Genomic DNA, 26,199 nt, shown 5'->3' on the forward strand with positions numbered 1-26,199 from the left:
ATGATATTACAATTGTTCATCTCTCTAAGATCTCTCGGATCAGAAGGTCAGCTTTCTCCAGTTTTTTTCATAATTGTATCAGACTGAGGCACTAAATTCTAGGATACCTCTATATTTTTCTTGAAGTATAGATTACTTGTCTTCCTTCAAATCTTTTTTAGAAATTCACTTATCCAATAGTCAAAGAGGATTCTTCTTTACATTTTTATTAATTCTGTTGACCTAATTTTACTGTGTCTAGTTAGGTCCTATTATTATTCTGGGATAGATGAGATTCTCAGTTTTATAGATAAGTAATAGATAGGGGAAATAAGAACTAGACAGAGAATAACCTGGAGTCTGTGGAAGGTTTCAGAGACATGAGAAGAAAACAATGAACACCAAAAGTAAAAGAATGGCATAATTTCAAAAAAATTTACTTAAAAAAATAAAAATTAATTTAAAATCTGTTTTGTACTCTCAAAAAAAAGGTTAAAGAAAACATAGACTCTATAAAACAATACACGAAGCACAAGATAATAAGGTACTAGACTGAACTGTAAAAAGAGCAGGCAGAGTTAGCAAACAATGCCACAGCAGAATTTAAGAATAAAGAGCAGAATTAGCAATACCTAAAACTAAATCAATTTTGTGAAGAACCAATATCAGAAATTTGCCCAAATGCCAAAAGAAAGGACAAAGAGATGAAAATTATCAAAGAAGAAATAATAGATATGTAGGAAAGACAATTAAAATGCAACACATAGATATCCATGCTCCTGAAGAAAAGTCAGGACAAGTGAACCATAAAGCCCTAAAGATACAATAGGAGGAAATTTTCTTGAGCTGATAAAAGACCTGAAATTGCAAATTGGAAGGGACTCATCATGCACCAGGGAAAAAAAATCTAGAAATTTTAATTTGCAAGTATAAAGACATAATTCTATAATTTAGAAATGTAATGACACAACCCCTGCAACGGTTTTTTGTACCACTGTTGAACAGCTGTTTTCACATTCTTGTCTGCTTGTGAACACAGAGTAGGGTCATACCTCTCTCATTGGAGGTGAGGCTTCCTTGAAGATAGTAGGTATTTCAAATGTCAACTGCTGAAAAGAGAAAGATTCTAAGATGAGAAAAGAGAATTTGGAAGGTGGACCTTAAACAGGAACAAGCGGGAATTCCTTTCTCTGAACCTCATTCTCTTGAGGCTGTGATCCAAAGAGTCATAATATGCTCACTAGTGCTTCCAAAAAAAGAAGGGAAAATGGCATCTGCCATATGGAGGCATCTAGGAACTAAGCTGGGGAGTTAATGAGTTAATACAAGTCAAGATCTTAAAACAGTACCTGGCATATAGTAAGTACTTCACAAATATTAGCTATTATCACCATAATTATTCCATGTGATATGATTACTGTAATTCAGCATAGCCTTATTATTATTATTGAGACAGTCTTGTTCTGTCACCCATGCTGGAGTCTAGTGGCACAATCTCGGCTCACTGCAACCTCCACCTCCCGAGTTTGAGCAATTCTCCTGCCTTAGCCTCCAGAGTAGCTGATACTACAGGCATAGGCCACCACACCTGGCTAATTTTTGTATTTTTAGTAGAGACAGGGTTTCACCATGTTGGCCAGGGTGGTCTGGGACTCCTGACCTCATGACACCCACCTCAGCCTCCCAAAGTGCTGGGGTTACAGGCAGGAGCCACGGCGCCCGGCCTCGTCTTATTATTAAATGATGCACCTTAGACTCAGCTTTGATAGAGATTTAAGAAAAGGGTTTATGTGATCTGGAGGGTAAAGGAGAGAGATTCCTCCTCTCCCTCAGAGGCCACTGTTGGTCATAGGGATGAGCAATAGCTCAAAAGGAAAAGAGAAGCTGGAGTGAGCATAAGGAACCAAAACTCACAGCTCTCAGTTTCAGCCAACCCTCTCAATGTGGCGCTAGTCCTTCCAGTGCCAAATGTGGATGAACACAGTGTTTATCAAGTTACTTACAAAGGAAAAAAAAAATCAGGCTGGCACCATACTTCTCCAGAACACATTAAATCTCAGAAAAGAAGAGATTATCCACAGAATACTGAGGATGAAAAACTTAAGCTGAAAACTCCACAACAAGCCAAATTTCACTCATGTGTGAAGCCAATTGAAAGGCACTCTCAATTATGCAAAAGCTCAAAATACCTGCAAACCCTTCTTTAAAGAAAAATGTACTTCATAACCCACTCAAGCCAAAAGAGAAATATATTTTTTGTTTTTGTTTTTGTTGTTTTGTTTTGTTTTGTTTTTTGTTTTTTTGAGACGGAGTTTCACTCTTGTTGCCCGGGCTGGAGTGCAATGGTACGACCTCGGCTCATTCAACCACCACCTCCCGGGTTCAAGTGATTCTTGTGCCTCAGCCTCACGAGTAGCTGGGATTAGATGCGTGTGCCACCACACCTGGCTAATTTTTGGATTATTAGTAGAGACAAGGTTTCACCATGTTGGCCAGGCTGGTCTCAAACTCCTGACCTCATGTGATCCACCCACCTCAGCCTCCCAAAGTGCTGGGATTACAGGCATTAGCCACCGTGCCCGCCCAAGAGAAATATTTTTTAAAAGAATTCAAGACCGGGCATAGAGGCTCATACCTGTAGTCCCAACATTTTGGGAGGCAGAGGTGGGAAGACCGCTTGAGCCCAGGAGTTTGAGACTAGCCTGGGCACATTGTGAGACTGCGTCTCTACAAAAATTTAAAAATTAGCCAGGCATGGCGGCACACGCCTATAGTCCCAGCTACTTGAGAAGCTGAGGTAGGAGGATCACTTGAGCCCAGGAACTACAGTGAGCTGTGATTATGCCATTGCACTCCAGCCTAAACAACAAAGGGAGATGCTGTCTCAGAAAAAAAAAGAAAGAAATCAAGCAGGTAAAGTATGAAAGAGGCTGATGATGAATACTGAAGACATTTAAGCATAAAATGAATTAAATGTAACTATTTGAAGTATAGTTACAAAACAGAATACAAATATCATAAATAATCCTTAACAAAAATATATTTTTAAAGTAAGGTTTAATCCCAGATTACACCAACATAAATTTGGGTATTGTGTGGGGTGTAGGGAGTAACAAAGAAGGAGAAATGTGAGAAAGTAGAAGTGTCCTGGTATTCTCAACTTACAAAGATACTATTTTATTCTCTGTGTTAGTAATAAGAAAAATATAAAGTTGCATGTGTTATTTTAAAACAAAATGCATGCCTTCCAGATTACTAGGAAACAAAACAAGAAACAAGGACTACACAGTCCATATAGCAAAAAGAAGACAAAAAACAGGAAAAAAGCAAAAATAAAGACCAAACACACAAAATACAAGAGCAGAATCATTAAACCAAACCAAAATATTGATCTTTATTAATATAAAATATAATATGCAACAAAGATATACTATGAATCATTTTGCACTCAAAAATAAGGCACTGGACTGCATGAAGCTCTCAGAAATACATGGAGATATGGACAGAAAAATAGTAGCAATAAAAGACTTCAGTCCTTGATGAATTGATAGAAGACAAAAATAAAGAGGACCTCAATGTAATTTACAAGTCTGATTTAATGGATATGTAATGAAATGTTAAACAAAATATTTCCTATGTCTTGGAGTTTCAGTAAGGTTATATAACCAAGGACAATAAATGCTCAATGTCTACACTTTCTAAAAAGTGGTACAAAGCACAATCTAGAATTCCTTAAAAAAAGAAGTAGCCCCCAAATGGTCTTGCAACTCCTAACTCACAATCCACCTCTGGGTTATTTAAGAGAAAGTTAAGGGTTAACCGATAGGAGCAGTCTTTGAAGAGAGTTGTCAGACTAGAAGAAAGAGCTGTGGTGTTTCTCATCCCCTTCCCTCACTCCCCTCCAAGTAAGGGGCTCAAGGAAAACCTCTGAGACTTTTTGGGAAGCACTTGCTGGGAGGGAGGCCTGACCTCTTTCTCACTAGTCATTAGCGGTCTATTCATCTGCAGAAGTTCACAGGTTCACCTCCGGCTGCCACAGTAGCCAAGCTTGCAGGAGCTTGATGTGTGTCCTCAGAATTTGCTGGGACATAGACACAGTGACCTTCCCTTGCCCAGGGAAAATTGGAGGCTTGAATAAGTGTTTCTTGTGGGCCAAATTCTTCACCATCATATTATTTTATTATAGCAAACACCACCAAAAAAAAAGAAATCCAAAAGGTAGATTGGTTAAGTTACTCATGACATAACCATATGATGGAATGTTATTGAGTCAATAAAAATGCTATAAAGTCTTTGGCACGAGAAAATATTCATTATACACTTTTTTTTTTTTTTTTTTTTTNGTCCCACTGCCTAGACACACCACAGACATTCCCCATCCCTCGCTCCTAGCATCTCTGCCAGTGAAGCAAGGTTCTTGACCCCTTTGCTCCTGAGTCCAGTGGTCCTTTATGCTCTTGTCATACCACTTTTTTTTTTTTTTTTTTTTTGAGACAGAGTCTCCCTCTGTCGCCCAGGCTGGAGTGCAGTGGCACGATCTCCACTCACTGCAAGCTCCGCTGCCTCCCGGGTTCACGCCATTCTCCTGCCTCAGTCTCCCGAGTAGCTGGGACTACAGGTGCCCACCACCACACCCGGCTAATTTTTTGTATTTTTAGTGGAGACAGGGTTTCACCGTGTTAGCCAGGATGGTCTCGATCTCCTGACCTTGTGATCTGCCTGTCTCGGCCTCCCAAAGTGCTGGGATTACAGGTGTGAGCCACCGCGCCCGGCCTATACACATTTTTTTGAGACAGGGTCTCACTCTGTTGCCCAGGCTGGAATGCACTGGTGCAATCACAGATTACTACAACCTCAACCTCCTAAGCTCAAGCAATCCTCCCACTTCAGCCTCCCGAGTAGCTGGGATTACAGGTGTGCACCACATTGCCTGGCTAATTTTTTTTTTTTTGGTAGAGACAGGGTCTCCCAAAATGTTACCCAGGTTGGTCTCAAACTCCTGGGCTCAAGTGATCCTCTCTCACTTCGGCCTCCCAAAGTGCTGGGATTACAAGTTTTAGCCACCATGTCTGGTCTATAATACTACAATGTATTTCTCTCTCTCTCTCTTTTTTTGAGACGAAGTCTTGCTCTGTCACCTAGGCTGGAGTGCAGTGGCACAATCTCAATTCACTGCAACCTCCGCCTTCCAGGTTCAAGCGATTCTCCTGCCTCAGTTTCCCGAGTAGGTGGGATTACAGGCATGTGCCACCATGCCCAGCTAATTTTTGTATTTTTAGTAGAGACAGGGTTTCACCATGTTGGCCAGGATGGTCTCAAACTCCTGACCGAAAGTGATCCACCCACCTCGGCCTCCCAAAGTGCTGGGACTACAGGTGTGAGCCACCGTGCCCAGCCCCATAATATATTTCTAAAATGAAATATAATGAAAACTATATAACAAAATAGTATGCTCATTATCTTAGTTCAAGCTACTATAACAAGATACCGGCCGGGCGCGGTGGCTCAAGCCTGTAATCCCAGCACTTTGGGAGGCCGAGACAGGCGGATCACGAGTTCAGGAGATCGAGACCATCCTGGCTAACATGGTGAAACCCCGTCTCTACTAAAATACAAAAAAAATTAGCCGGGCGAGGTGGCGGGCACCTGTAGTCCCAGCTACTCGGGAGGCTGAGGCAGGAGAATGGCGTGAACCCGGGAGGCGGGGCTTGCAGTGAGCTGAGATCCGGCCACTGCACTCCAGCCTGGGCAACAGAGCCAGACTCCGTCTCAAAAAAAAAAACAAAACAAAAAAAAAACAAGATACCATACATTAGGTGGCTTAAACAACAAAGTTTTTAAAATTTTTTATTCTTAAGTTTTGTGGGTGCATAGTAGGTGTATATATTTAACAAATATTTACTTCTCACCATTCCAGATGCCAGAAGTCCAAGATCAGGCTGCCAGCATGGTCACTTCTTGGTGAGGGCCCTCATTCTGGTTCACAGACAGCTGCCTTCTCACGGTATACTCACCTGTTAGAAAGAGAGCGTGCTGGTTCCTTTATCTCCTTGGAAGGGCATAAATCCCATCATGGGGCTTCACTCGCATGACCTCGTCTAAACCTAATCACCTCCCAAAGGCCCCTCCTCCAAATTCTATCACATCGGGAACTAGGGCTTCAACATATGCATTTTGGGGGTACACGAACAGGATCCATTTTTTCAATATTGGATCACAAGGATTCCATAGCACTCCTTGTGATCCAATTTTGGGAAAATCAAAAGGTATATGTGCATTGGTGTGGGTATGCATCACGTTAACCAAGAATAAGAATGAATATCCCAGACTTTGGAAATATGCCAGTGTTGTACTCCTTTGCAACTGTCTTAACGTCATGGTGGCAAATCTCAATCCAGTGGTAAAGGTGGGGACTTCTTTAAAATAAGTGAATGTCCCTGCTGGTAGTTATCCCAAGAAGTGGTTAGTCCTAGAGCAAGAATTGGTGGGACAGTAGAGAGAGCTTTCTGCTCTGCCTGACTGAGTACAGATGGCAGGGGACCAGAGGTTTGGAACAGTTCATACAATAAGAATACGAACATCCTTTACTTTGAACTTCAACTAATATATTCAATTTTAAATTTAATCTCTACATATTCTTCCCCTTTGTTCACAAAATATATGGATCAAATTCATTCTGCATATAATTATACTAAGAGAATCCCAAAATTAGTTTTAATAAATGGAAAAAGTTGGTGTTATATATTTCAGATAATGCCTCTGAATCTTTCCAAATTTGGGAGCTCTACAATCATCAGTCTTTTCAGTATAATTTGAATAATCGACAATCAAAACTTTTAAATATACATGTATAAATATATATTGAAACTAATTAACAATGAAGGAAAACTGAATATAAACTCATAATAATAATAATAATGGATAAAAATTATTGCATACTTACTATAAAGTGCTGCTTTTCCTGAGGGCTTTATGTATATTACTTAATCTTCATAATAACCTACGAGATAAGATACTATTACTATCTCTATTTTTAGATGAGGAAACTGAAGTACAGAGAGTTTAGTGACTTGCATAAAAGCACACAATATTTAATCTTCTTTATTCCTCAGGAACACGGCCTCAAGAACAACCAAGCACTTGATACAGAGTTAACTCTAACTCATATGAACCAATCAAGGCCCTGGACAGGGCGGTGCATACCAGGTCAGCACCAAGGTCGATATATCCAAAATGAGATTGTATAAGAGGAAAGGACTGGAATGCACCTCCAAGAAGGTCTGGAAAAGTGAGAACCAACTAGGCAAGAGGTTCAAAGCTCAAGGAAGATGAAGGGAAATTCTTGAGTCAAAGCACAAATGGTTGGAAAATATCTTTAGGCTTCCTGAGGCTATGCAGTGAGCATATCTAGAGAAAGCGGGGCGGGAGTGGAAAAAAGCAAAGAGCAAAGCTAGCACCACTCTGGCCCTCAGTCCCCTTTCTCTAGGCAAACTGGAGCTGACATTTTCCTAGTGTGAAGGCGCTCACTCACTCTAGGAAAGTTCTGAGATGGGGAGCAGAGTCTCACAGCCAGTCCCCAGTCAGTGTGCATAAGAATCTCCCGGGAAGCTGTTAAAAATGCAGGTTCCTTCTTAAAAAAAAAACTGAACTCACAAAAGCAGAGAGTAGAGTGGTGATTACCAGCTGGAGCGGCAGGTCGGGTGGGGTTGGGGAGATGTTGGTCAAAGGATACAAAACTTCAGTTAGATAAGAGGAGTAAGTTCAAGAGAATTTGTGCAATATGTTGACTATAGTTAATAACAAAGTATTGCATTTTTGAAAATCTCTGAGAGAGTAGATTTTAAGTATTTTCACCACAAAAATAAATATCTGAAGTAATACATATGATAATTACCTTGATTTCACCATTCCACAATGTATACATATTTCAAGACATCATTTTGTGCATGATAAATGTATTTAATTTCTACTTATTAATTAATTGACTCCTGATTCCTCCTGGGAGTCACTTTCAGAAATCCCAAGTCCACTGGTCTACATTCGGGCTTATGAATCTACATTTTAAATAAGCTCCCCAAGTCGTTAGAGAACCACACTTTGAGAAAACTGCACCTGGCCGGGCGCGGTGGCTCACACCTGTAATCCCAGCACCTTGGGAGGCCGAGACAGATGGATCATGAGGTCAGGAGATTGAGACCATCCTGGCTAACACAGTGAAACCCCGCCTCTACGAAAAATACAAAAAATTAGCCGGGCGTGGTGGCGGGTGCCTGTACTCCTAGCTATTCGGGAGGTCGAGGTAGGAGAATGGCGTGAACCCAGGAGGCAGAGCTTGCAGTAAGCTGAGATTGCACCACTGCACTCCAGCCTGGGCGACAGAGCAAGACTCTGTCTCAAAAAATAAAAATAAAAAAGAGAAAACTGCACCTATACATTTTCTAGGTATCAGGTATAGATACTATCCATGGGACCATTGGGAAATAAACACTTTTCCTCTGAATACTTGGGGTTTCCTGTCCAGCTGACACTGGTGACTTAGTGGGGCACACAGGGGAGTTCAGAGACTCAGTGAACCTGGCACAGTGGGCAAAACTACAAGATAGGATGTCTATCCATGAAGGGACACAGCTAGAGTAGGATGCCACGGAATTGGTGATATGTCTCAAAAGATCCCAGACTTACAATTGCATTTGAATCTACAACTATATCGCAGTAAGTTAAAAGTTTCAAAAGAAAATTCCTAACAGAGATCATCCAGCCACAGGCATGGGCAGGTGCTATGTATGTGCCTGGAGAAGAGGTACTAGGGTGTTTCCCAGGGATCTAGTGTTAGTGTCAACTCCTGGACCCAGTCCTTTGCATTAATTTGGAGGAAGGGGGTGAAATAGTTAGCTGTCAGTATGTGGATGGTGCTGGAAAGTGTGAGAGTACAGTAGGTATGAACACTGCAGTTGCTATGAAAAAGGACGGTAAAGTGGTGTGAACAAACACTCGTCCAAAGGACACAGACTGATCATCTTGTCAATCGACTCTTTATAGCACATCTATGGGACTGGCTGTCAGTCTCTGGATGAGTGGCAAACAATGGCTACTAGTTATGAACATGACATATTTTGAAAAGCTCCCTTGGAAAAATAGCACAAACTGGGGACTCGGAGCCCAGATGGTTTGACTGTCCATGGAGGCAGAACCAAAAGATCTCACTATTCTAAGAGGATGGCAGCAGCTAGAGTGGATCGGGAGAATATTACCAGCAGTAGAGATGGGAGGACAAGCCATTTTAGTGTCAGAGTCCACCATCAGCAGTAGAGACTTGCTTTGAGAGGAGAGTCAATTGGATACTAAATGCATTGTGAAGGTTTCTAAAGACATTCCTCAATCAAAATCAGGGGGTAAGGCAATCCCTTGAATCACCTAGGCCTGTCCTTTACCTGGACACAAGTGGTACAGTAGGGAGAATTCTGAATGGTGTCACCCAAAGCTTTGCATAGGCCTTAGGCCAGCAGGCATTGTACACCTTTCTCTGCTATTCCTGGTTACTGAGACTCCAATCTCCACTGTGTATCCCAGTAAGCCACCAAGGTAAACTGCTTGCCTTGATCGTCTTTCTCAGCACTCTGCAGTATATACAGTCTTGAATGTCAGTTAGGCGCTGTTACGTGGGAATCTACCTGCTTCCCTAATAGATATAGCCAGGACACAAAGTTCTCTGGTTATGACACTCCCATAATAGAGCTGCCTCCACAGCCCCTTGAAATTCTGGATCAGGGACTGGACATCTAACAGGTAGTTTTGACTGCTTGGCATGACAGAGTTCAATCCAATGAAAGGAAGACACGGTCCCTTGTGTGTAATGAATCTGCAAGTCACTTATTCAAACTGTAGTAGTCTGAACTCAGACACTGGATGTCAGGTGCCCTCAGGATTGTCTTCCTGGGTCTTGACTGCAGCCACTGCTACACAGGGTGATTTCCTGGGCTGAAGCCAGTTTGCAGGACTATGAGACTATGTGGACTACAAAGACTAGCTAGGCCCCAGGGCGGCGGCAGAGTAAGCCCCACAGCAATGCATTAAGCCTTCACGAAATGAGTGTTGAATGAATGAGGTAGTGATTCAGTGTATATTTGATCCACTGCAACAGGTGGGAAGGGGGCAGAAGGAGCTACTTCCTAAAATAACCCTTCTTCAGACTCTTAAAGAACTGATCCTTGTTTTGAATTAAAATCTGTCTTCATTTAACTTCCAGTCCTTTGCCCTACAGATAACTGTCAGCGCCACATCAGTTCTACCCATTCTTTCACATGAAGACAGATGTCATGTTCTGAGTCATCTTTCTTCGCCTCCTTCCACCAGTCCTTATCTGGTGACTCACATTTGAGCGAGCTCCAATATGTCTCTGTATAATCTCTTTTTTTTTTTTTTTTTTTGAGACGGAGTTTCGCTCTTGTTCTCCAGGCTGGAGTGCAATGGCGCGATCTCGGCTTACCGCAACCTCCGCCTCCCGGGCTCAAGCGATTCTCTGGCCTCAGCCTCCCTAGTAGCTGGGATTACAGGCATGCGCCACCACTCCCGGCTAATTTTGTATTTTCAGTACAGACGGGGTTTCTTCATGTTGGTCAGGTTAGTCTCGAACTTCCGACCTCAGGTGATCCGCCCGCCTCGGCCTCCCCCAAGTGCTGGGATAAGCTACTGTGCCGGGCCTGTAAAATCTCTTAAAAGTGTGGTACACGGAGTGCAGTACTCCACCTGTGGCCTGACTAATATGCAGTACAATATTATCACTAAATTGCTACAGACGGTGTGCTTTTCGTTGTTGTCACAGAAATATATTTGGTTAGTTATATTTGTTAACGTCTCGTCTGACTTTCCAGTCTTCCCTCACTTTGTGCAATCATATTTGCCGAGTCAAGTAAAAGTTACAACATTTAGGACACAATGCCTGACTTACTATAATTACCATTATTATCTTATGATCTTTACAAAACAGAATTGCCACTTAGGTCTCAGGCCCTACCTCCTTCAGCCTCCGAAATGTTAAAGTTACCTTGCACTGCATGCTCATAGTATCGCCCCTAATAAGCCCCGCTCCTGGGGCCTACGAGGCTGGAGCCTAGCGTTTGCCCCACCCACGCCGAGCCCGAGGCGGGGCTCCGGATGTAGCCGCTGATTGGCTGGCTGGGGCGCAGCTTGATGGCGTCGGGCTGGAGAGCCGCAGTCCCGGCTGCGGCACCAGGGAGAAGGCGGACTGTGTAAGGGGGCCTGTGACCCCAGCGTGCCGTGGCCTCGGGGAGTGGGAAGTGGAGGCAGGAGCCCTCCTTACACTTCGCCATGAGTTTCCTGATCGACTCCAGCATCATGATTACCTCCCAGGTGAGTCACCGCCTCCCTCCCCGACACCCGTCCGCCCCCCTTTTCCGAATCGCCCTCTCGGGTCCTCCGCGGTGCGGGCTGGTCCGGGGTCTGGCGTCTCTCTCTAGCTGCCTGCGCCAGTTACTCCGGGACCCACAGCGCGAAGAGGGTGTGCGATTTGCTGCCTCCGGTTCCCTCTACCCCGGCTGTCAGGAGGCTGGCCTGCGGCCGTCCGCGGCCCCACCCGGCATTCGTCCCTGGAATTTCGGTCCACTTTTGGAAGGGGTCCGCCGACCTACACGCTTAGAGCCGGCGCCGCCAGCTAAGGCGGCAGTCCTCAGAGCTCCTCGAAGCTCCTCGAAGCTTCCGGGCTGCGCCGCTGACCCTGGGCTGGGGAAGCCTGTGTGGTTCCGGGCACCGGGTGTGCGGCGCGCCAATCAGGGCTGGATACTGAGGACACGTCAGTGTAGGCTTTGCTTTTAGATGTCAAATCTGCATCCAGGTGTGGAGAAATTTGCTGCTTCAGAGTGTCAATATAAGGTTATACATATGCTTAAAAGTATAAAGTTTCGTTTTTGCACTGACACCTCATCCTTTATCCTATGCTTACTTACCCACCTTTTTCGGATGTTTTTCTGACCCTCATTTCTTCTCCATTGGTCACCTTCATTTGTTTGTACAGTCAACAAACATTTATCGACCGTTATATAAAGCTCTGAGCGTACAAACATATAAGACATTGTCTGTGCTCAATAGAAGCTTCGTCTAGTGAGCCTCTTGCTTTTACCATGTAATCCACTGTTAATTATTGTTTCTTCCTAGCATTTATCATAGCACTGGCATCATTTATGTATGTGTTTATGATTTTGTTTTTTGAAATCCTGCCTTGGTCATAGCTGTATCTCCACTTTTAAGTGCAGGCATTCAATAAATAATTGTTGGCCAACTGTTAATATTTGTGAAGCTCAGACTACCTATTTACCTTTTTCCCCTCGTCTTTCCAATAATTTGAAGATTTTTTTTTTTTTTTTTTTTTGGTTGTTTTTACTTGTTCTTTCTCTCAAACGGCAAGTAACAGAAACAGTTACCTTTTGGAGCTTAAAGTGAACTAAATTTTTGTTCTTTGATTCAATTTTTGTATTGCTTCATCCTAATACTCGTCTCCGTATAGCAGAGCATTGTCCTTTTCTGTTCAAAAACTTTTACAATATTTAAGAAGATAAGAAAGAAGGAAAAGCCATCCATGATCCTACCACTCTAATGCAATCTTTTTTTAAAAAAAATTTTTTTAATTTACCACCTTTCTATAGTTTTCATAATTGTTTTTATTGACTGCGTACTATTCAAATGTATTGTTAAAAAACCTGGACATGTAATTCTTCTGCTTAAAACCTTTCTAAGACTACCCAGTGCCCTTGGTGACAACTCAGGGTTATTTTTAACCCTAGTACCAATTTAAGAAAAATAGCAATATTTAATTAGCTTTTCTTTTCACTTAGAATAAAGATAAGAATGTCAGTAGAAAATTGGCTTTGCATTGCAGCCTCTAAGATTTTTAGCGTGGACATAATTGATACGTTGAACCAAGGAAGTGGCTTTCTAATTTTGTATGCCTTGTAATCATAGACTTTTACTTCACACATGTATCCATATGCAGTAATTAATTGTTAAACTAATGTGGAAGAAAGACCCAAAGATTCCTTTGCATGGAATGTTCTCTGTTCAAATATTTATGTGGCTGCTTTATCATCATTTCGGCATTAGTAAAAATGTCACTTTAGGAAGGTTTTACCTGACACCCTGCCCACAGCCAAAGTGGCTTTCCATTCCGGCTGCCTTCTTCCTCATTTCCATGTTTTATTTTCTTCTTGGCATTTATTGCTATAGTTCATTTGTATGTTCATGTGTTTGTTGTCTGTCCATGAAGTCCAAGACACTGTCTTTCTTGTTCTCTCCTGTATTCACCAGCATCTAAATCAGTTGCGGGCACACAGTAGCGTTGTAGTGAATATGTATTTAATAAAAAGCACTTCTCTAGAGAGGTGCGGTTACCTTGGAAACACCACCATTGCCCCCAGAGCCCCTCCCCGCTCATTTTTTCTGTGTTGTGTTAACTGAAAGGTTTATTTGAAATGAAATCTGAAATTAGAGATCACATATTGAATCTTGCTCACTGCACCACAGGATGAAGTTCACGCTCCTTTACGTGGCTTTTCAGGTCTATTATTGATGGGACCCTTGCTCTTATCAGGTCCCTTATTGATGGGACCCTGGCTCTTCTCTCTTCAGCTGTGGCTTTCACCATTTTATTCTTTAGACTTCCTGAACTTCTTTTAGTTCCCTAACCTGGCCATGCTGTGGTGCCTCCAGATTTCCACACAGTGTGTTTTCTTTTTCTGGGCCTTTTCCTCATATCCCTTTCAGCCTTCAGATCTCAACTTGAACATCCAAGAAGCTTCTCCTAGACTGGACTAGATGTCCCTATACATACTGCCATAGTACCCTTCACCTACTTCCCCTGTAATAACGCTACCACATTGTTTTGTAATTACTTGTTTATCTCCTCCATAGATTATAAACTCCTTGAGAGTAGCATTCATGCTCTCTTGTTTGCCATTCTATCCCTTGGACCTGGCACATATTAGGCACTAATAAATATTTGTTAAATGATTAAAAGGGTGAAAAAATGATCCAGGAAAGGTGTCTTTTATACTTAATTCTTTAATAACTATCCTGCTGATGGCCATCTTTTTTTTTTTTTTTAAACAGTAGCTAATTTTCAACCCAGAAGTCACTTTTATAAAAGCAACTGTTATCTAACTCATGTTTTGAGCCCTCTGTACAGTCATTAAGACTTATCAGTTCCAGAGTATACTCTTAAGTCCTAAGGTCAAGATTTTACTCTGTACAATTCTGAAAGTATTAAGTCTCATTTATAATAAGAAGCTATGTGCCTTCCATTTTATTTGCAAAGCTATTTGAAATTGCATTTTGCTTCTGCATTCTTTTTGGATCCTCTATAATCTTGCCAGAATTTGTGTTTATCTTGGATGTAAATGAATTCTCCAGCTACTTTTGTGTATGTGTGTAGTTTAAAAGTCTTTTTTTTTTTTTTCAACTTTAATTTTATTGTAGATTTGGTACTTGTGGTGGGTATATTGTGGGACCTGAGGTTTGGGATACAAATGATCCGGTCACCCAGGTACCAGGTACATAGTACTCAATAATTGGTTTTTCAGTCCTTCCCCTTTCTCCCCTCCCCTGTCCCCAAGTAGTCTCCAGTTTCGTTTTTTGCCATCTTTATGTTGGTGAGTACCCAATATTTAGCTCCCACTTAGAAGTGAGAACATGGGGTACTTGGTTTTCTGTTCTTGCGTTAATTTGTTTAGGATGATGGCCTCTAGGTGCATCTGTGTTGCTGCAAAAGACATAATTTTGTTCTGAAAGTCTTTTTACACTTTCCTTGTCAATGTGAAAGGAGGCCACAATAAAATATTAAAGGTATATATCTGTTTCTCTTTTCTTCCATTCCCCTCCCCACCATATAAACTTAAAATTTTTGCTTGTTTTCTCTTACTTGTCTAAAGTTCCATTTCACAGCAATCTTGGTGATTTTTTTTTTAATCATCCATTTCCACTATACATACTACTCTCATTCCTAACTGCTCAACTTCTCTATCTTCAGTTGTGGCTTCGTAAGTCATATGAATATGGTCTCTAAACTCTGAATTTACATCTGTCTTTATAGAGTTACCATTGGTAACTCTTTATAATAGCCAAAGGATATCCTGGACATTTTCTCCTAATCTGTTTGACCCTTTCCTTTTCTACTTGATCTAGATGCTTTGATCCAACTTACTTTCTTACACCTGCTTGTTCGTTTACCTTCATATATATATACATATATGTATATATAAGTCCATACTTGGATCATTGTTATAGTTTGTCTACCACTAATACAGAGGCCTGAAAGCTACTGTAGAAAATCACACAGCTGTGTAGTTTGCCAACGCCATGAGTTTAACCCTCAGCTCACTGAATTACTCCTTTTCTTGACCTTAATCAGCTACTTGTTTTATTCCCCTCAAAGTTTTTCTGAATCTTTGTCAAAGCTCCCTTTTCTATACTCACCTCTTACTCTTAGCAGATAACCTTGCCTCATACTTACTCAACAAAAGTGAAGCCAAAAGGTATGATCTCCTACTGTGAATACTTTCTGCATAATCTAAAAGGTTATCTGTGTTCACAACCATTCTCACCTCCTTTCCTCCCATTTCAGAAAACGGGGTTCCCCTACTCCGGTTTAAGGCCATTCTCCCTACCTTTGATCTTAGAGTAGCTTATTTTGAAGTGGTTAAAAGCGCAGATTTTCTAAACAGCCAGACTCAATAAGAGCTGAAAACATATTATTTTTTTAAAAAGCACAGATTTTGGAGTCAAACAGGCTTGAGTTCAATCTTGATTCTGATACTTACTATAAATTGATTAACTTCTCTAAACCTCATCTTCCTCTGTGAAAATAGGACAATCAAACTTACCTTACTGGGTTTTTAATGATTTTTATAAGATTATAATGCTAAGTACTACTTAGAGAGCCTGGAATATAGTAAATCTTCAATAAAAGTTACCTAATGATAATAATAAATTAATAGTATCAGTTCATCCTCTAGCATTCCATCATCCTTCTCATCTTTTTCTCCTTACTTGACTGCTTTCTTTCCCCTTGGCCAATAAACTGTCCCTTTATTCCATATTCTTCTCTAGCCTATTATCTAGTGTTCTCTTTTTTTCTCATTCCTGGCCCTCCCTGGAGTAATTTGCGTTTACTTTCCCCACTGGTTTAGCTCCCATTCATTCTGACCTGCTACACTCTGGTTCCTGCCCCTACCTCACCATTCAAACTGTGTTCCTTATCCTCTAGTGTTTTCTTCTTGGCACATTGCTCTCCTTACTCTAGATACTGTTCCCAGGTGATCTTGTGTACTTTGATGGTTTCAACTCATAAGTATATCTTAGACCTGCCTTCACAATCTGTCTTTTATTCAGGTGCTTGCTGGATATCTTGACCCATCTTGCTGGCTGTCCCTCAGGCCCTTAGTGTGTTCAAAATGAGCTCATCATTTTCCCCATCCTCTGCCCCCTTTCCTAAACCTCTTCTTTCTCCAATATTCTTAATATAAATTAGGTAGCTTCACTATTCATCTTGTATTCCAAATTATCATCCTTGACTTCTCCCTGCTGATTTTACCTTCTAAATAGTTCTCAAATCTGTCGTCTCCTCTTCTGTCACCAAATGTCTTAATTCAGGGCTTTCTCATCTTTCATCTGAACTCCCATAACACATTTCTATGATGTTTCTCTTCCTACAATGTTATTTCCTTCAAATGTGTCTTCCACACAGCCACCATACTGCTCTCTATAATATACAACAAATCAGACCATGCCATTTCCCTGCTTAAATAACCCTCACCACCTACAGACTATAATCTTAGGGTGGCCTTCAAAGCTCTCAGTGGTTGGACATCCACTCCTCTTGTCTAGCCTCATTTTTAACCTCTTCCTTCTTTGAATTTCATCTTCTAGCATCTCCAAACCATGTGTAGTTCCTGGCATATACCACGCTTTTCACTCTGCACCTTTACTCATGCCCTTTGCTATCTGGAAAGCCCTGTCCTCCTACCCCTACCACCTGTTTTTACCCTACTTGATTCTTTTTTTGTTCATTTGTTTTGTTTTGAGACAGGGTTTCTCTCCGTCACCCAAGCTGGAATGCAGTGATGTGCTCACGGCTCACTGTAGCCTCCACCTGCCAGACTCAAGTGGCCCTTCCACCTCAGCCTCCCCATAAGCTGGAACTACAGGCACGCACCACCACACCTAGCTAATTTTTGTATTTTTTGTAGAGATAGGGTTTCACCATGTTACCCAAGCTGTTCTCGAACTCCTGGGCTCAAGCAATCCACCCACCTTGGCCTCCCAAAGTGCTGGGATTACAGGCGTGAGCCACTGTGTCCAGCCTCCCTACTTGATTCTTATTCATCCTTTGAGAGGGTGGTTTTTAATATGTTAGGGGTGGTGGAAACCGTTGAGTGTGTGATGAATACCTTCAACCACTCTAGAAAAATGCACATAATCCCAAAATTTGCACACAATATCAAGTTGTAACTGCAAATTAAAACTTCCTTCAGCTCAAGCATTATCTTCTCCAGAAAATCTGTCCTAAGCCCCTACAGATTGGTTTGGTCTCCCTCTTTCATATTGTTTTACAATATCATGTATGTATTTCTATCATTGCACATCCATATTATGTTATAGTTATTTATGTAGTGTCTTCACTATATTGTGAGCTTGTAGAGGGTAGTAACCATCCTACTCATCTTTGTATCCCCAGCACCTAGCATAGCACATCGGAGTTATTACAGAAGATTTAAGATTGAATGCTGAAGAATAAACTGTCTTTTATGTAGACCACTTAGCCATTCAGCAAGCACTTATGGAGAGTCTGCTATATACCAGGCTTTGTGCTGGATGCCAAGGATACAAAGATTACAAGACAAACATGGTTTTTGTCCTCATAGAGCTTATAATCTAATGTCAAAAAATATTTAAATCAGGCATTACAAAACTGCATGGTAAGCACTTTGATGAGGGAAGTACGATGTAGAATAAGATTATATAAAAAGAGCAATTTATCTGTGTTTGGGAGGGCAGCGAGGGCCTTCCAGAGGGAGTAAATAGCGTAACTGGGAGAGGGTTGGAGAGAAGTTCCTGTCAGAGGACATTTACAGAGGTCTCAATGTGAAAGAATATGGGTCTAAAGAACCAAAGGAAGTTCCAGGGGGCTGAACACATGAGTTTGCTAGGCAGCAGGGGCATGATAAGAAGCTAAAGTAGTCTGTGCTAAACTACTGAGTTTACATTTGCTCAGTAAAGTAGTCCCTAGGAAGACATAAAATCATTTCTTCATAAAGGTCCTAGCCAGTTTAAGAAGAAAAGATTAGTCGTGTCAGTGCGTGTCTATGTATAGAAAGTTCTATTTACTACAGACCAGCTTTGTCAGCTGTCACGTGGCTACGGTCTCTGCCAGTTTGAAACAAAACTGACAAAAGAGGGATCCTGCAATCTCTCAGCTTTACACTGAGATGAAAAACACTTTATGTAGATTAGGCAGGATGGCGGAGAAGCTAAGAAAACTCTCTGAAGGAAACAGATATAAAACACATTAGGCTTTCTACTGCTCGTCTACTTTTGGTGTCAACTCCTTTCCCGTGAAGTTTTTATTTTTTAAATTGATTTATTTTTATTTATTTTTTGAGACAGGGTCTCACTCTGTTGCGCAGGCTGGAGCATAGTGGTGCAGTCATGGCTCACTGCAGCCTCAACTTCCTAGGCTCAGGTGATCTTCCCACCTTTGCCTCCCAGGTGACTGAGACTACAGGCACACCCCGCCACCCCCAGCTCATTTTTATGTGTGTGTGTTTTTTTGTAGAAACGGGTTTTCACCATGTTGGCAGGCTGGTATTTTTTTTTAAATACTTGCAGTCAGGGATCATCCGTAAGAAGCAAATCTCACTCTGACTCCTTTTCTTTTCATTTTTTTTTTGAGACCGAATCTCACTCTATCACCCAGGCCGTAATGCAGTGGCACGATACTGGCTCTCTGCAACCTCCGCCTCCCAGATTCAAGCTATTCTCATGCCTCAGCCTCTAGGAGCAGCTGGGATTACAGGTGTCCACACTCAGCTAATTTTTGTGTTTTCAGTAGAGATGGGGCTTCGCCATGTTGGCCAAGACTGGTCTTAAACTCCTGGCCTCAGGTGATCTGCCTACCTTGTCCTCCCAAAGTGCTGGGATTACAAGTGTGAGCCACCGCACCTGGCCGCTGATTCCTTTTCTATTTGCGAACTTCTCTGGCTCATGTAATTATTATCATAAGATTATGGGAAAATACGTACTTCCATTTTTGTCTTGAAGCATACTCTGTAACATGTATAACTTCAAACATCCAAGAACATTTAAACATTTATTTCCAATGTCATGAGCTTTAATAAGTAGGTCTTATAAGAGCGGATCTTATCTTTAATCCCTGAAATAAGTTAACCGTCTAGTTAGCAGACCTGTTTTATAGAAATGTTTCTATAAAACGTTTCTCAAAAAATATATATATTGACATTCTATCTTCTTTCCCTTCCAGATACTATTTTTTGGATTTGGGTGGCTTTTCTTCATGCGCCAATTGTTTAAAGACTATGAGGTGAGAAGAAATAATTTTGTCATACTTACACTATATGAATTTAGATTGACAAGAAAAATGTCTCCATTAAAGAAACATTATGTTCATTTCCAAGATAGGAAGCTGTTACCAAATAAGTACTATATAACTATTAGATTGGAGAATATAATTAGGCTTAATTGATTTAAAAGGGGGGAAAAAAGGCAAGCCAAATGTAGCCCAGAAGTTAGGAGAAAGGAATGTTATGCCTTAGTCGTATCAGGATATGCACCAATAGCAAATAGTTATTCTGCAGGAGAGAATTTAATTCATAATGTCTCACAAATGTTCCCTTTCATTTGTCTATCTGGCCCTGAATTGCCAGTCTTATATTCTAAGTTAATATCAAAATCTCAAGGCTATCAGGGGAACCAGCCCCCAATATTTCAACATAGGTTCTTTCTGTTTTCCCTAAGTGTCGACCGGTCTCAGAAATAAAGAGTACAAAGAGAAAAATTTTACAGCTAGGCCTCTGGGGGTGCCATCACATATTGGTAGGACTGTGACGGCGACCCTGAGCCACAAAACCAGCAAGTTTTTATTAGGGATTTCAAAAGCAGAGGGGGTGTATGAATAGGAAGTGGGTCACAGAAGCCAGTGCTTCAGATGCAATAAAAGATCACAAGGCAGAGGCAAAAATTAGAATTACTGATGAGGATCTGTGTCCCGCTGTGCACGCATTGTCTTGATAAACAACAGGAAACAGGGTTCGAGACCTGGCAACTGGTCTGACTAGAATTTACCAGGCTGGAATTTCCCAATCCTAGTAAGCCTGAGGGCACTGCAGGAGACCAAGGCGTATTTCAGTCCTATCTCAACCGCATAAGACAGACTTCCTAGAGCGGCCCTTCATAAACCTCCCCCTAGGTATGCATTCCTTCCCCAAGGTTATTCCTTGATGGGAAAAGAATTCAGCGATATTTCTCCTACCTGCTTTCTGCAAGAAGAAAAATATGGCTGTATTCTGCCTGACCCCGCAGGCAGTCAGACCTTATGGTTATCTTCCCTTGTTCCCTGAAAATCGCTGTTCTGTTCTTTTTCAGGGTGCACTGATTTCGTATTGTTCAAACACACATGCTTTACAAACAATTTGTACAGTTAACGCAATCATCACAGGGTCCTGAGGTGACATACATCCTCAGCTTACAAAGATGACGGAATTAAGAGATTAAAACAGGCGTAAGAAATTATAAAAGTATTAATTTGGAGAACTAATCAATGTCCATGAAATCTTCACAATTTATATTCAGAGATTGCAGTAAAGACAGGTGTAAGAAATTATAAAAGTCCTAATTTGGGGAACTAATAAATGCCCATGAAATCTTCACAATTTATGTTCTGCCACAGCTTCAGCCGGTCCCTCCATTCGGGGTCCCTGACTTCCCGCAACACAAAGCTGGTGTTTTTATCTTAAGCTTTGGATTCAGAAGATCAACCATCCTAGACTGGACATTTCCTAGTTAGTTCTCCTAATTAGTAATAAGATCAGGAGTTATAGTCTACATTGGGTCATTTTTAGGATGTTCTCCATTAAACTTTCTCGGGGAGTTTATTGTCTGAAAGAGCCTGGAATTCTGGAGATTTTCTTCTGCCCAATACTTTAAGGCCTCCCAAGGGAGGTTCCAGAACTGATCCAGGATCTGCAGAGTGTTGAAGAACCCCTTTAAACATTAACCATTATATATGAATCTGTCAGTTTTTTGTCAGTGTGCATCAGGAATTCTAAGTGCTACCTATGACCCTGTCACTTCATCTTCTTGTCCTCAAAATTCTTCATCCACAAGAGGATGCTGGTAATAGTGACTCAAGATTCAGAAGTGCCACCTACTTTGGTCTTTTTCTTTAGCTCCAGGCAAGTTGCTGTTGTGGCCCTACTTCCAGTGACTTCAGAATTTCCTCAAAATAAGTTTTCTGACTTGTAACCAGAAGGAGGTTATCAGTTCAGTTTTTAAACACGGAAATAACTTCTAGTTTCTATTTGGCTTTTAACAGATACGTCAGTATGTTGTACAGGTGATCTTCTCTGTGACATTTGCATTTTCTTGCACCATGTTTGAGCTCATCATCTTTGAAATCTTAGGAGTATTGAATAGCAGGTGAGTAAGAGTACTGAATAACTCCTCTTGAAGAGTTCTGTGCTACATTCTTTACGGTGGAAAAGCTATCTGGATCTCATAACTGAGATAAAAAAGAAACACTGTGTTAATAATTTAGTCTCAGTAACTACAATGATCACAGCAGATATGGGTCACAGCCACCTAGTAGCTGCTTTGACAAAGATTATGAGAAGCCAGGAAAAAAAAGATCTGACCATTAACTCTGAAAAACTCATTGGAGTGAGGCTGTGAAGCCGCAGACTAGGCTTCACTCCTAGAAGCTTTATTTTTCCGGGACTGCTCGCTGACTGAATCCCAGTAACAGCCCTTCACATTGTTCTGCTGATTGAAAATCTCTACCTGAAAAGGTTAGAATTCCTCAGAGATACTTAACGATCTCTCTGAAGACTGAGCTCCAGTTCTTACTTAACTTAGTTACTTTTATTGATTTTACAGTCATGGTCAAGTTTGGTTGAATGTAAAGTGTTTCTTAAAACACTTTTTAAAAGTAACTCTTTTTTTTTTTTTTTGAGACGGAGTCTCGCTCTGTCGCCCAGGCTGGAGTGCAGTGGCCGGATCTCAGCTCACTGCAAGCTCCGCCTCCCGGGTTCACGCCATTCTCCGGCCTCAGCCTCCCGAGTAGCTGGGACTACAGGCGCCCGCCACCTCGCCCGGCTAGTTTTTTGTATTTCTTAATAGAGACGGGGTTTCACCATGTTAGCCAGGATGGTCTCGATCTCCTGACCTCGTGATCCGCCCGTCTCGGCCTCCCAAAGTGCTGGGATTACAGGCTTGAGCCACCGCGCCCGGCCAAAAGTAACTCTTTACTCCCTTCCGAATAATAGACCTGTTAGTTTATTAGACAGTCTATCCGAAATATTTCTTGCTTGTTAATCTGCAAGCTTGAGAATTTTTTTGGCGGCATTTATATGTAGGGTTCAACTATGCTATGCAGACTTTGTTGTACTTTTTTATCACTACCTGGAAAAACCTTTAAGAGTAAAGTAGTGTTTCACTCTAAAGTTAGGACTCAGCACCAAGGTAAGTTCATTATAGACCCCTGACACTTGAGACTTGTAGAGAGACTGTACTCTCAAATCCTTTGATAATCAGAGTTGAAAACAAAATTTGAATTAAAAAGAAAAACTTACTGTACAAATGGTTAATCACAAAACATTGAAAGGTTAAATGTTAGACACAGTGGCTTACACCTATAATCCCAGCACAGTGGCTTACGCCTATAATCCCAGCACTTTGGAAGGCTGAGGCAGGAGGATCGCTTAAATGCAGAGGTTCAAGGCCAGCCTGGGCAACAAAGTGACACCCTGTCTCTACAAAAAAATTTTTAAAAATTAGCAGAGTGTAGTAGTACATACCTATAGTCCCAGCTACACTAGACGCTGAAGCAGGAGGATCCCTTGAGCCCAGGAGTTTGAGAATGTGCAGTGAGCTGTGATCACTGGATAAGACAGTGAGACCCCATCTCTTAAAAAAAAAAGAGTGAGACAGAGAGAATCAGAGTTGATAATAATGGTCTCTTGATAGAACAATGAATAACATGTATTATGGTAAAATAGAAGTATGTTCTGATTCTCCTACTTTTAAACTTTAATAATCCAAACCTTTTTTTGGATGAGCTAGATATGGATCCTATGACTATACAGAATAGACAAGTATTATTTTACATAATGGTTATTAAATTTTATTATCACCACCTGCATCTTTCACTGCTATTTAAGCAGGGGTTGGCAGACTTTCTTCTGTAAAGGGACAGATAGTAAATATTTTAGGCTTCTGTGGACCAGAAGGCTTCTATTGCAACTACTCAGCCCTGCTGTTGTAGAGCAAAAGTAGTCATAGGCAATATATAAACAAACGAGCATGACGATGCTGTAATAAAACTTAATTTGTAAAAGCAGGTGGCTGCCAGGCCATAGTTTGCCAACTACTCATCTAAATATAGATACAGAGGATTCAGTTATTCTAAAGCTATAGTTTTGTTTTTGGTAGATGATGTCCCCCAACTTTTAACTTATAGTTAATAACCCATATAGTAAGAAACATCAGTCATACTGTGGTGTATATTTCTTAAATTTCTTAGTTAGTTAAAGAGGATAAGAAGTAGCATTGCTGAAATCTGGTTCTTCTTTGTGTGTTATATAGAGGATTGGGTTTGTTCAGTCTGAGACATGTCTTCAGTTATACCTGTTTTTTCATGCTAGTGTTTCACCCAATTATGGAACACAAACGTGAACCTTGATGATGTAGTATAACTGTCCATTGACTGGACTCAGAATCATTTTGAAAAGACAATCTTGGCCAGAATATTCCTTTGACTCGCCTTTGAGCAGAGATTGTATGACTTCCTATCCAAATATGTAATCTTGTTGGGATCCTTAATTTTTTCAAGAGAATATCACTTTACTCTCAGCTCAAAAGATTAGTTAAAACATGTGCTTCACTTTTAATAGGCAGTCCGTACTGCCAATTAAAGTTGTACTTGTTATTTCAAACCCACTGCCTCCCAGAATCTTTCAGAAGCTCAGCTGAAATACTATGTAGAATTGCCTGGAGGATGTCCAGCTTGTTTCCTTCTCTAAATGCTCTAAAGTAGGTTAACCTAGAGGAGTGAAAAGCTGTCAACGTATCTAGTCTAAATGGTATTCATTCCCTATAGTGTAGCTTTTACTGAATGGCTCTTTGTTTTGTGATGCCTGCCATCTGTACTAAGGAAGGAACAGTTAGAAACAGCCCTCTGAAACTGATATTTCTCTTAAAAGGATGTTGTTGAAGACACTGTTAATTGCCTTTGCATTTTCTTCTTTATGAAATCTTTGAAGAAATTTCATTGTAATCTTGGTAATAATTCAATAGCAATAAATGATAATTATGCTTCTTTTGAGAAATTAATTTGTTATTTTCTTGCAGACACAATGATTTTATCTAACTGATCAAATTTTTTATTTCACATTGACCATTAGAAAACTTAAAGCTAAATTTATGACCTACCCATAGCAGCTTTCTAGAATTCTATTTTATAATAGCCACCAGGCTTGGCCCAATATTTTACCTATCTGTTACCATTGTTGTTCATATTTCCTTATAGTTCATTTCATCATCCTGTATTTTATTTATCTTTGTAAGCCATTTAACCACTTATGCCTTTTTTGAAACAAGGCCTAAGTAAATTTAAAATCAGTAAATACAAAGGACACCATCAAGAAAGTGAACAAACATTCCAAGAACAAGAAAAAATTTTTATAAATTGCCTGTCTGATAATGGACTGGAACTTGTATCTAAAATACACAAAGAATTCTTACAGTTTAATAATATAATACAATTTAAAAATGAATAAAGGATCTGAATAGGCATTTCTCCAAAGATGATATAGAAATGGCCAGTAAGCACATATAAATAGATGCCCAGTACCATGAACCATCAAGGAAATGCAAATCAAAGCCACAGTGAGATACCACTTCACACACACTAAAAAGGCTATAACAAAAAAAAAAAGACAATAACAAGTGTTGGCGAGGCTGAGGAGAAATTGGAACTCTCATACGCTCCTGAGGAAAATGTAAAATGATGCAGCCACATTGGGAAACAGTGGGAGTACCTCAAAAGATTAAATATAGATTTATCATATGACCCAACAATTCCACTCCATTTTTACCTAAAGAGAAATGAAAACATACGTCCACACCAAAATGTATACACACACATTCATAGCATCTCTATTTATAATAGCCAAAAACCCAATGTCTTCAATTAATAAATCCAGAAACAAAATATAATATATCCATATAATGGGATGAATATTGTTCAGCCATAAAAGGAATTATTGATAGATACTACAACATATCAATTTTTGATAGATACTTGCAAACATTATGGTAAGTAAAAGAAGCCAGTCATAAAAGATTATGTACTGGTGGTTTCTTAGAAACAGAAAGTATCTTGGTGGTTTCCTAGAGCTGAGGAGGTTAGGGAGAAAAGGAGTGACTGCTAATGGGTACAGGATTTCTTTTTTTTTTTTTTTTTTTTTTTGAGACGGAGTCTCGCTCTGTCGCCCAGGCTGGAGTGGAGTGCAGTGGCCGGATCTCAGCTCACTGCAAGCTCCGCCTCCCGGGTTCACGCCATTCTCCTGCCTCAGCCTCCCGAGTAGCTGGGACTACATGCGCCCGCCACCTTGCCCGGCTAGTTTTTTGTATTTTTTAGTAGAGACGGGGTTTCACCGTGTTAGCCAGGATGGTCTCAATCTCCTGACCTCGTGATCCACCCGTCTCGGCCTCCCAAAGTGCTGGGATTACAGGCTTGAGCCACCACGCCCGGCGGGTACAGGATTTCTTTATGGCCTAATGAAAATGTTCTAAAATTGATTGAGGTGATGGTTGCACAACTCTGAGTATATGAAAACCATTGACTTGTACACTTTAAATGGGTAAATTATATCTCATTAAAACTGTTATAAAAAGTGCTAACAAAAAGTTTTAACAAAATAC

At 40.8% G+C, this 26,199-nt stretch overlaps 1 protein-coding gene across 6 annotated transcripts in view; it reads left to right on the forward strand.

Annotated features, from left to right (window-relative positions):
* Nucleotides 1–11,133: 11,133 nt before the first annotated feature.
* GPR89A (G protein-coupled receptor 89A) overlaps nt 11,134–26,199 on the forward strand; it is a 58,943-nt gene continuing 43,877 nt past the window's right edge. For 2 of the 6 annotated variants that reach the window (XM_025375540.1, XM_025375503.1), the window contains exons 1-3: nt 11,134–11,349; nt 19,523–19,582; nt 21,593–21,696. Coding sequence is in view for 4 of the 6 variants with exons in the window: in XM_025375503.1 (XP_025231288.1) it covers nt 11,308–11,349; nt 19,523–19,582; nt 21,593–21,696 (206 nt within the window). In the remaining 2 variants the exon portion in view is untranslated. Of the gene's footprint in view, nt 11,350–15,472; nt 15,519–19,522; nt 19,583–21,571; nt 21,697–26,199 lie in introns of all 6 variants that reach the window. The other 4 variants (XM_025375514.1, XM_025375549.1, XM_025375522.1 and 1 more) reach the window with 4 other exon arrangements.

This window comes from Theropithecus gelada, chromosome 1 (assembly GCF_003255815.1).
Source record: "Theropithecus gelada isolate Dixy chromosome 1, Tgel_1.0, whole genome shotgun sequence".
NCBI lineage: Eukaryota > Metazoa > Chordata > Mammalia > Primates > Cercopithecidae > Theropithecus > Theropithecus gelada.